Source organism: Mastigoproctus giganteus, chromosome 1, assembly GCF_048544385.1.
Source record: "Mastigoproctus giganteus isolate SK-2022 chromosome 1, ASM4854438v1, whole genome shotgun sequence".
Classification (NCBI taxonomy): Eukaryota; Metazoa; Arthropoda; class Arachnida; order Uropygi; family Thelyphonidae; genus Mastigoproctus; species Mastigoproctus giganteus.
The window spans coordinates 226,930,156-226,942,738 of record NC_143575.1 but is presented as its reverse complement, the minus strand read 5'-3'; the positions used below and the strand labels follow the sequence as shown (position 1 = coordinate 226,942,738).

Sequence of the window (12,583 nt, the reverse complement as noted above, 5' to 3'; positions counted from 1 at the left end):
TTCCTTTTGCTATACAGTGATTCCCAGCATTTCTTTGTTTCCCAATAGCATCAGGAAGCCCATTTACTTACTTTAATTAAACACTGAGTGTGCTCGAAATAAAGTATTCGAGTAAAACTAATAATCTAATAAATAATTGATTTTTAGAACACAATTAGCCACTGCGTAAACAGTACAGTAGTAACAACTGTAAGAAAAAGAAAATTTCAAAATACAATTTTTTTTGGGGAGGGGGTTCGAATTAACCTGTAATTTTCATCAAACTTTTCATCATTTTAGCGTGTATTTGTATACTCTTTATTCATGATAGAAAAGATTTTAGCAGTTTTTAAGCAATATTTAAACTTAAAATTAATGAAATCTCATGATAGAAGTATTAAAATTCGCTTGTAGTTTATCTTCCGTCTTGGCAAGAAACAAATATTTGTAAGTTGTTGTCAACAGCTTACAACCAATCAGCTAGCTTTACAGATCACGGTGTTGCTGGGTATAAAAGCTGATGAAAACGTCCATCCGTTTTACATTCTGTAAACCCGTTTGTTGCCCGCAACTGTGGATATGGCAGTCACGTCTCCATGTTACATTTGCCTCTTGAAACATGACAACAGTCACGACCGCACATCGATATGAGTTTCCTTCACACCTAGGCATTTGATCCGGTGGAAAACCAGACTGATTTCTTCCCGAGGCACAACAAGGCCAGGAACATCATACATATCTGGAGCACTAACTCCCTCAGGCAGCGAGATCTCAAACATTTGAAGAAGTGTTGACAAGCCTAAGAACAACGTAGACCTCACTAAACCATCACCCAAGCAGCTACGTTTACCTGTTCCGAAAGGAATGAAAAAGCCAGGTTTTGTGACTCTCCCTTCAGTATTGAGAAATCTGCAAAAAAAAAAATAATAATAATATAATTTCTTAATTTAGTCTATTGTTCAACTAAGGAAATGAGTAAATTATTTATTCAAAATGTCATTATAATTCTATTATTTGCTAACTAATCAATAAAATAGCTGTCATCATCCTAGTTGTTTCACATAAAAAGTAGTTTTTCTGCATAGCTTACTGTTATTGCCAGAAAGCTTACAATTAGACTTCGTGACGATTTGTCTTACATTTTAACTAAATAATTGGTATTACTGTTGCATGATGGTTCTATATTTCATATTCTTTTGCAGAACAAATGCAGAAGTATCCACAACAGAGAGCATTAAGCATAATTTAAAGATTTCTTTAAATCATGTTTGATGCCTTCTGGCAAGATTCAGGTTTTTCTGCTACTTTATCTTTCTTTTTCAACTGGAGAAGGCAGTTCTCTACTGCTTTCGCATTAGTTCCTGAAATTAAAGCGATTTGTTTTCATTTCAGCTCATGAAGTGAAAAACAAAAATTAAATATGTGACGTACATAAATTTTTATATACATACATTTTTACAAGTAGATGGAGCGATGACAACAGAAAAATTTTATTTTGTCGTTTTCACATGTGTTAATATAGTTCAGTTTCCTTTTAGCCTTGATCAGACGCTTAAAAATACAGAATAAATCCTAATCCAAGTTTAAAGCAGCATTTCCTTGATGTAATTCTGGATGCGTATATTGAACATACAGTGTGATCTATAGATTAACAATCCTTCTTACAGAACAGCATTTTTACAATATATTAATATATGTTTTGTATAGGCTTTCATTTTCCGTGAAGTATATAATCAACTACACATAATATAATTCATTATTTTGCAGTAATTCGGTTATTATTATTGCCATATCAACTATCGTGCGATGCACGGAGTTGAATTTGGTTGAATTTTTTGTACCTTATTTATTAGATATGCAAGATTCTTTCGGATAAGTCTTAAGCAAACTTTTAAGGAAATTATACCCAAGTTGTTAGTAAAGTCGTTGTTATTGTTAAGTCTTCTTCTCTTTAATGGGATTTTTCCGCCCCGTGAGGGGTATTGGTACTAAGTTCATAGGGTGATTGGTTGTGTTCGTTTACTATTCTTATTGTTATTACTGTTAATAGAGGAAACCTCTTACTCTCCTACAGGTGTTCAGAATTGCGGCTTTCTGGAGTTCCATGTAAGTGTTCTCTGGGAGGCCTATTACTGCTAGGTTCTTATGAAGGCTCTTTGACACCATATTAGTGGTTGACACGGTTATCGGAATGATCATTACTTGGTACATATGCCACAGACCTAAGATTTCCTGTCTGTGTACTTCCTGATCTTTTCTTCGTAGGTTTTCTGGAGCTTACTGGTGTTGGGCACCTCTATGTCGATGAGGGTTGTCTTGTCTGTTGTGCGAGATCGTCTTGTCCGTTTTTATGGCACAGTCCCAATATAGTTTGTGAATAGGGGTCTCGAGTACGGCATTGTATTCATACTTATAATACGGTACATTTCCTTTGATCAATATTTTTGTGCTAGCTTCTGATCTGTTATTCTCGCTACCTGGTAGTGTCTGTAAGTGTACTCCGTTGGATTGTTTCTATCGTCATGCAATTCTTTGTCTTCCTATACAGTGTTTTCCATTGATGCCACAGCTAATAATTTACACTTTATTCACTCATAATGTATCCTGTTATTATTATGTTTTACTTATTTTTATGATTGTTTTAATATTGTTCCTTTACGCTGTGTTGTCATATTCTTAGTTTTTAATCTTTCGGTGTTTTATTTTTGTGAGGCGCTTATGCTTGTTAGATTACTGAAGGATGTGTCCTAAAATTCTACACTAGCATTGGTTTTGATTTTGTTTTCTGAATTCTTGATTAAAACAATTTAATTTCTAAGATCCTATCATCGGTTCCACCCGGCCTCAGAAACAATCTAGTGGATTGCTTCTTGGGCCAGGTGGTTTGTTTGTTTGTTTGTTTGTATTGAGGTTTAATGGCGCATGGACTACGGGGGTCATAATGCGCCAGTTCATACTGGGCCAGGTGGCATCGTCGACATGTGTTCTCTGTCACTCCCCGGTTTTTGTGTATTTCCTGTAGGTCCTGGTGTTTATTACCTGGTCCTGGATGATGAGCAGGAATCCTTCTGTTTCGGGGAAGAGTTTCCTTTTCGTGAGAGAGGCGCCTCCGTAGCCAGGTGGGCAGGAGCAGCAGTGCGTAGCACACGCTTCTTGATTAGACCGGGGTTCGAGCCCGTGACCACCAAATACGGAGGATGCGGAAAAGTCAGGGAATGACCACCGCATATCCCCGGAGCAATATGGCCTTAGTTGCTAATGCTCCTAAAAACGAAATAACAACAACAACAACAACAACAAACTTTCGTGAGCCATGCGTGGAAGCCATCTTATTTATATAGTTCTGATGGAGGTAATTGTAGTGTCTGCCATGGAGTGCCTTCCTCACCCATCTTTCTTTGGTTCTTCTGTCTCTGTGAGTGGGGTCTCCTTGTTAAAGTGGAGTATTATATGCCGTTCGTCTGTCTTTCTTATGGCTTGGTAGATTGGTGCTGTGTTTTCCTGCAAGTAATCGCGCAGGTTCTTAATCGCCTTCTTCTCTTGCTCAGTGAAGTCAGTCAGTCCTTTCCTTCCTTCCTTCCTTGTTTCGGGACTATGGTCAGTCTTCTCGATGGCAGACTTCAGGTGGTGTTGACGGCTCTGGCGTCATCATTACCCTGGTTGATCTCATAATCTTCTCTAGCTCGGTATTGGTCCAACCTATGATCTTGAAGGAGTACGTTAGTACTGGGACTGCGTAAGTGTTTATAGCTGTGACCATGTTCCCACCATTCAGCTTTGATTTTAGCAGGGTTTTCAGTCTTTGATGATATTTCTCAGCCAGGCAGGTTTTTATCTCCTTGTGTTCTAACTGGTGCTCCTGCATCATCCGCAGATATTTGTAGGTTTCTACCGGTCTTCCGCTGGTAGTTTCGTTCAACTGGATGTCGATAAAATCCATGGGTCTCGCATTTTTCTAGGCCAAATTGCATCCTGATATCAGTGCTGAACTCTTCGGTGATCGGGAGTAGCTATTTGAGTTGGTTCGCGATTGCGGCATAGAGTTTGATGTCATCCATGTACATCATGTGAGAGAGGGTGTACATGTTCTTTCTACATATCCGTATTTGCTGTTATTGATAATCGTGGAGCGTAGGTTGAGTGCATACAGAACCACAGTTGGCTCAGGGCTCCTGGAAGATTCCTATTCTGATGGAGATCGATCTGGTCGTGACGTTCTGGGCCTGATGGTGGTCGTCCATTTCGCCATGATTGCTTCTACGAAGTGTGTCAGTTTCGGTTCACTTTATATAACTTCAGTGTCTCTATCAGCCAGCTATGGGGCTTCTTCCTTGCATCCTTTGCTCATCTTCATATATTCCTTCTGCTGCTCGGTCTTGATGTTCAGGCTCTCCAAGTTATTATTATTAGAAAGTACTGAATGCCCATTACAATATCTTTTTCCATTATAATATTTTTTTCATTACAATATTATTTATTATTAATAATATAATTTTTGGTTAATTTGGATTTCTGGGATAGGAAAATCGTAGCAATGTCGAAATTGAAATATTTTATACTAAAAGTTTTGATCTTTCATGATATAATGAATATATTCATTGGGGCAGGGAATTGGTTGGGAAGGATTTGTTAATAAGATCTCAGTTTGTTGTTAATAACTAACGAAACTTGTTGAAAAAGATTACATTCTGCATAACCAATTTTGGTCTGTATTAATGTTTTATAAGAAAAACTATATTTATATTGTATTGTACTGTATTGTTTTGTTAACATTAACTTTTGTTAAAATATTTTAAGCCTAGGTGTATGACTCTTAATTATTAATTTAAATCCGCTTCACTTTAGAATATACTTGCTAATAAATTTGTTCGTAATAGACGTAATAGACCTTGTGGCGGCTAACACTGGTGATAATAGCTGTCCTTCCCGGTAAAAATCTAGGTTCTAGAAGGGAGGACCTACTTTTATCAGCTTTTTTTCCCAATGGGCGAATTATTCGGTCAGAGAAGGTTACGTGGTTTTAGTGTCTCTCGGAGACTGGAGTTTTTCACCCAGAAAACAGAAAAACCGACCACATAACGCAATTTACAGACACACCATAGTGAACCTTTATGCCATAGTTTCCTCGGCGCAAAAAAAAAAAAATTAAAGAAATAAAATAACAAAATCTCACTTGATATTTTCTTAGTTCAAGACTCAGTTACGATTGAGAAAGTTGTAATATGACATTTGACATGCTTGGTGATGGAACAACTTTCTTCAGATTCTAATTTTTTCTAATTTTTTTTTACGAGGTGTGATTAAAAATATCCGGAATGGATTTGAAAAACCACCCAAGTGCAGTATTCAGTAGAGGATCCAGCCTTCATGTTTGAAGGAGATGAGCTTAACGTTATACAAGAGAGTTCAAAAACAAGGAAGATCAAGTCTTGGGATTAGAGTGAAAATTGTTCTGTTTAGAGATAATAATGCAGAATTATAACTTGCAATAACACTTTTGGAATAAGGTGTAATTATTCAAATTGCTCCCCTTCCTGGATCTGCTCTTGTCAACGTTCGATCCTCTTCACGAATTCTTGCATTTTAATGGCTTTCTTAAATGTATTGAAACCTAATAAAATTTACTTTTTATTAAATAATTATTTAATAATTTAATTAATTAAGGTAATATTATTATAATTAAAATCGGAACTCTATTTTATCAAATTATTTATTAATCAATTTCAATTTACTTTCAGTTATTTAATTATTAAATAATAATTTATTAAAAAAACAAATGAAAAGCAAAGGATTTCTAATGTATGGCCATAGGCACCAAAAATCCTATAATGATAACAGGTACAGCTGATGTTTGAAAAGGAACTTTTCAAATGGCATAATGCCTAACAGAAAAGTAAAATTCATTTGAGACGAGAATACTCAAAATGAATGAAATGAATGAAAGAAATTTAATGATTAACGAGAAGCTTGGCACTGCATCTTTGTCACCATGATACAAGTTTGGGTATCTGACAAATAACATGTCGGATGCAACTCTTTAAACTTGAGTGAGTAGGCTTCTAGATTTACTAGTGACAACTTTCGGCTTTGAAAGGAACTATTTACAAAGATAAGTGCTTCGGAAAAGATTTGCTGTATATGGTTACTAAGTACGGGAAACTTATCAACAGCTGAACAGAATTCATGAAAGTCAGGAAGTCGGGATGTATCTTTAACTTTTATTTACATTGGTATTGCGGTGTAACTGTGTAATCTCCATTTAAGTTTGGATTGAAGAGCTTCAGTATTAACGTCAAATTATGTTGAAAATTAACTGAAAATTGGTTTTTGAAAGCGAAAGTTGAATTATTAAATATTCTGAATTTCTTAGAACAGTTTTATTTTGCCAAACAATTCGTTAGTGATAATATGATCTTCTCCTTGCAAGTTGTCCCTTAATTCATTCAAAAGTGTATTGTGTAGTGCAAAAGGCAAAATCATGATCACTAAGCACAAGATAAATTGCAACAAGGTGCATATTTCAGAATTTGTGCATGCTTTTTATTAAGAAATTTTGGTTTTTTAAAGATAAACATTTTAATTCGAATTGTATGTAAATAATTATATACATATTTATTTAATTTTCAGAATTTCTTACCTATAATGTGTTTAATAACAAGGAATATTTGTGTTTAAGAACAAGGAAGTTTAGAGTGAACTTGCATAGAGTGAATTAACTCTATAAGTTCGGTTTCAATAGCGTCAAAGTTTCTGAATTAATTAACCGTTATGCCTTGTTCATATATATCACATTTAATACCCGCAATTTTAGATTTATGAAATCAGCTCGCCGACCCTCACTGAGAGGCCCAATTGGCTACATGCAGCCCGTCGATTACTCATCAAGACGAGTTATGGGGAAAAAATTAAAATTAAAAAACGCCTTTGGAAAAATTCAAAGTTATTCTCCTTCATTCTAAGTTATCATTTTTTAACATGCAGAGTTGCATTTAAATGATCAAATATCACTGGAGACATAAGCTCAACATTTTGTTATGGTTATTAAATTTTATGTTAATATTTATGCTAATGTTCTATGATCATGTTTTATGTTAATGTCTAATTATAAAAAAAAAAAAAACTGTAATGCAAGTCCTGAAAAACGTTATGTTTTTCTTTAGGTTGGTTTATGGCAATAAAATAGTTAATTTATGACAAAATTATGATAATTTTTGGAGCTGTTATGCATGACTGCTGTACCTTAACCATAATAAAATTAACATCAATTATAGCAGTTCCGTGCATGTATGCAAAATAGGAGACACATTTACAGACTGAGTTTATAAACAAAACTGTTTTCTTAAGTTAATATATCCTTCACACTTACATAATATTTCACCTTTTGGAAGTGACGAAGTTTTGACAAAACAAACAAAATGTGTGAGATAACAACGCCAGACTAACAACTTCAGAGTGCTGGATCTCAGTAACATCAGATGTTGCATAATATTGGTAACCACAGTATTCCTATGTATACTCACTGAAGGAATAAACAAATTTTAGCGACTGCAGTATAAACAGTTATACTGTATATGGTACGCTGTTTTTACTGACTTTTTATGAACGCAGTTGGTAACAGTGGCATACGTGACAGGATGTTTCCTGTTAGTTTTACAGGAGTGTATTTGGTCATAACAGCTTAAATATAAAAAAAACATGGTTACTTACTGCACTGCTAGGTCCACAACAAACTAAAAAGCTATCATCAACGGAGATTGCCACTTAAAAAGTGGAAATCTCTGTTGATGGCTCCACAGAATCATTATTATGATTCCAGTGTAATTATCTGTTTGGTATAATAAACAACTTCTTGATTCAGGGCATTAATTATAGCCATAAAGCTGCGTAATATATGATAGGCAGAGACTTATACATACCTTTCGGGTTTAAACTTTCTAGGTTCATCCCAAATATGAGAATCCATATTTAGATCATAGGTGTTGAACATAACCATGGTATCCTTTTCGACACGATATCCTGTAGTGGAATTAAAAGAAGTGCGATTTAAGTTCAAATGCAGGCTCTAAAGAATACTTTAATAGAATTTATTTATTGTTAGTATTATTATGTTAGTAATAATACTATTATTTATTGTTAGTGTTATTGTTATTTATTGTTAGTATTCATTTATTGTTAATATATTTAACAGTTTATAGGGTCTTAAAAAATGTTTCAGGGCTTGTTAGTGCCCTAATCGCATTGAAAATTAGCTTGGATATTATCGTTGGTTTTGCTTCAAGTTAAACCAAAGTTCAAAACAAAATTTTTACTATTCAAATTAATGTTGTTCTGGTTTAATCTACTAAGGGACCGAACCTTCGAACTGCAACTTAAATTCACTTGATGGTGCTAGTGGGACAATTCTCCCCCACTGTGGGTTAGGTCCACCAGGGTAAAGACTAGAACGTTTGTTTCAATATTAAAAACTACATTTTACCCCACTTATCCTGTTAACTTTCAATTATTATTGTTTATTTAATTAGTTCAATATATTTTAGTATTATGTATTATTAGTGGAGTCTCCCAGGATTCGGTGTTGGGACCATCGTCCTTTTCTCTATTAATCAGTGATATTGATAAAGGCATATCAGGCTTAATTCCCAAGTTTGAAGATGGTACAAAGGTTGGCAGGGTGGTTAATGACAATCAATCACAGGATCTAGAAAATTTAGGCATACGGGTTGAGAAATGGCAATTGAAGTTTAACATTGATAAATGCAAAGTACTGCATACGGGTAGCAGTAACCCCAGCGTAACGTACTAACTATGTGATACTACACTCTGGGTAGTAGAAAAAGACCTGGGGTAACATGCAGTTGGATATGAAGTTCTCTGAGCAATGACAGGCTGCCAGGACAGGACAGCTAATGTGTGTTTGCCAATGATATACAAGAATTTTGCTAGCAGGGATAAGGAAGTAATTATCCCAATGTATAAAGCAATGGTCAGGCTATACCTTGCGTATTGCATACAGGTCTGGAGGTCTCATTTTATGAAGGATGTAGAGCTGCTTGAACGAGTACAGAAAAGGATAATGAGATTGGTGAGGGGGAACAAAGGAGTGCTCTTTCCAAGAAAGGATTGGTAAATGGTAAGAGCAGCAAGAAAGGCTCAGGTCTGCAAATTGCAGCGTCTGAAGACTAGGCATCTGCGAGGTAATTTGATTGAGGTATTTAAGGCTGTGAATGGATTGATCAAGATAATTGCTGATAGGATTCTTCCTCTTACTCACACTACACACACGAGAAGGCGAAAATTCAAATTGAGGAAGGACGGTTGGAATAGATATGAGGAAGTTTGTCTTTAGCCAGCGGGTGGTTGATTGTTAGAAGAAACTTCCATCCGTTGTTGTGGAATTTGATAGCTCAAATAAATTTAAGGAAGAACTGGACAAACTGTTGGAGGGAATGAATAGGCGAAATGGAAAGTTTTTTTTTTTTTTTTTTTTTTTGCTGATACTATATAAGCTTGTTTTCTTGCGTCATTTTCCATTACTAATGCTATTTTCATAGCAGCTTATAAATAAAACTTTCTGTTTATACTCCGAGACGACCAAACGGTCAGATGAGTTCACAAGATAGATAGAATACAAGAAACAGCACCGTATTCAGTAGTCACGAGCTTATGTAGAGGGTATACATAAACTCGTATGGAGCAAAATGGCCTTAGTTACTAATGCTCCTAAAAACCAAATAATAACAACAACAACATAAACTCGTGGAGTACAGAAGAAATTCTTGCTAGATTATTGACATCAATAATCTAGCAAGAATTGCTCTTATTTGTGTATTTACTTATCCTAGAGACATAAGACATGCAAGATATTTTAGATATTTTAGTTTCATGTGCACACGTTTATGAGTAGGTGGATAAAAGGAATTATTTGAAATTATATGCTTCTTAGTTATTATAGTACCTTTCGAAAAGTTTAAGTTTTAAAGAAGCTTGTTCTTCAGAATTATTGGCGCATCAACTACTGAGGCCAAAATTCATCAGTTCTTATGGTATTTTATTTCATAGATTTGGGGAGAATTTTGTTTGTATAAATGTATGTTCACCGAGCAGTTTTTTTTTTGTTGTGCACCCTGAAAAACACGAAATAGCTTATTACTGGGGGAAGACTTTTCTCCGCCGAATTTGGCTACTCCAGCTTCGACTGATGAGGCCTTTAAGAATTCCTCCAGTCTCCCTCTCTCTAATTGGAATCGAATATAGACCTTTCCAAAAAGTGATAAAACAGCTACACCGTAAACTGAGGACCTTTTAAAATAGCATCTGGTAAAATTGTGTGTGTGTATAATGAGTGAATTCTGTAAAAAATGGGATTAGCAAATACTGCTGCTAGATACCCTGGGCAAATTGCTGTGATCATGATAATTTTCTTAATGTCAGTGTTAATTAGAATTAATATGTAGAAAGTTCATAAAACAATGCTGCTTTTAAAATTTTATAAAATTACTGATATGGAAAATAAGAAACAATAGCGTCTTTGTTTTCAATAAAATCTACGATGCCTTAAAATAAAACGAAGTTTTCGAAATCCGTCCTGTAAGCCTTTGTTGCTAGCTTCCCTTTAGATGGGTTATACTGTGTTGTGTGTCACTTGTTTGGTGTCATGATTAAGAAATATCACATAACCTCAAAATGTTATCAAATACCAAAACAACATTCAGGTCACGGTCTTCTAGCAATTGCTTTCTTACCTTGAATACTAGTGTCCTTCGTTGCCACGTGCGGAATGATAGGAGAAGAAATTACACGCAATAGCTCAAGAGTTGTTGCTTCCGTGTAAGGCATCGTGGGACGATCTTCCATGCTCGGAAAGCGGCAGTCATTCGTAACTATAGAAACTTCTTCTCTTATCTTATCTTTTACTTCGGGATGAGCAGCTACAAAGTATAGTCCCCATAACCATAGGTTGCCTAATACGGAATGGCCACCAATCAGATCGTCTATGATGACTTCTGCATCTTCCTGATCCAAATGGTTTTCTTTTGTTGCAGTTTTGCTGCAATTATTGTTGTTCTCTGCTAAACAGCATAAAAATATATCAACCAAATCTCTAGGATTTTCAAAGTCAATACTTTCGTTATGTTCCTTAAAAATTTCGCTAGTTGTTTCGCTCACAGCATCAGCTAATTCCTTCAGTTCTTGCAGGCGCCCTCCATTGAATACTTTTAACCACGGCATGAAATCGATTGCAAATCCTTGGAACAACTCGCGGAATACAAGGTCGTATATACGAACGACCTTCTGGAAGTTAGTATTTTCGGAAGAGAAACGTTTACTACATAAGTATTGGTAAAAAATATTGGCCGTAGTAACAAGCAAATGACGCCGTGGCTCGATGATCTGGTTTTGAACTTTTGATAATTCCTTAACTAAATTTTCTAATTCATTCATAATAAACAAATTCATGCGAGAGCCATTCAGAGTACTCATGCGGGGATGCATGAAGGGAAATGCCAACTCTCTTCTTCTCTTCTGCTTCTGAGACCAATCACAAAGAGCTATAGCTGTGAGAAAAAAATAAAGAAAATACATATTAGCTGTTTTAATTGAGTATAATTAAAACAAAAATATTAAAAAAATTCTAAAGATAAAATTTACTTTACGCAAAATATTAATTTTGTTGTAACTACAAGATTGATGTATATTTGGATATCATTCTGTCCAACGATAAAATTTCAGCAGGAGAATCTGCAGTTGCATTATCTTACAATAACAATGCCCTGATGTTTTCATTTCCGTTTAATTTTTCCTTTTGAATGGTTTTCTTTTTTATGCATATATTTTATTTATTTCCATGTAGAATTTGATGATATAATTCAACGATTTTTTTAATGGTTTCGCAGTCACTTTGTAAAAGAAGAAAAATTTATGAAAAATTATGGTCCAAATTAGTAAGTTTTACTGTAATAGCACTTGAGTTCATGTTTGTCCAGAGTGACGGCATTCATCTTTTGTGGGAGACAGGATCAGTTCATAATAAGAACCATCTGGAATTTGTTGCCATTTCTCATTCAATTCCACAGTTCTCCCAGAGTCCTCATCTAAAATCACTGGGATTCAGGTAAGAACTCTGAGAGAGCCTGGCCAATTGAAGAACCTGGCTTTTCTCAAATTAGTTAAATACAAACCTTGTTCACTGAAAAGAACATTGTCGTGCTAGACACGGGTGGCTCACTTCTATAGAACTGGGAGAGAAAGGGTACCATGGAATAGATTAAAATGCCAATATATGATGTGGTACCTAATGTTTTCGGCGTTACGAAACAACGATCCTTGTCCAAACCAGTAGTAGCAACACAACGAATTTCTTCCTCAAAATTTCGTTATTGGGACGATGCACTGCTTGTAGGCAGTTTAACAGGCATTCTCCAAACTAAAAAATGATCGAGTCGAGTATGATTTGGAGACACGTAACTAGTTTCTCCATTGTTACAGGGTCTAAAAGTGGTGAGGCGCTGGAGCGCATAAGTACACTGAATTTCAAGCCGTGACTGCTAAATATGGTGCTGTTTCTTGTATTCTTTCTATCTTGTGACCCCCCCCCCCGGACTAT

The 12,583-nt window shown here is 35.4% G+C and overlaps 1 protein-coding gene across 3 annotated transcripts in view; it reads right to left on the bottom strand.

Annotated features, from left to right (window-relative positions):
- Positions 1–237: 237 nt before the first annotated feature.
- LOC150091567 (cytochrome P450 307a1-like) overlaps positions 238–12,583 on the bottom strand; it is a 315,165-nt gene continuing 302,819 nt past the window's right edge. For all 3 annotated transcript variants that reach the window (XM_090384610.1, XM_090384606.1, XM_090384603.1), the window contains exons 3-5: positions 10,722–11,534; positions 7,896–7,995; positions 238–888 (exon numbers count right to left, since the gene is read on the bottom strand). In XM_090384610.1, the coding sequence (XP_090240736.1) occupies positions 609–888; positions 7,896–7,995; positions 10,722–11,534 (1,193 nt within the window). In that variant the 3' untranslated portion in view covers positions 238–608. The remainder of the gene's footprint in view (positions 889–7,895; positions 7,996–10,721; positions 11,535–12,583) is intronic.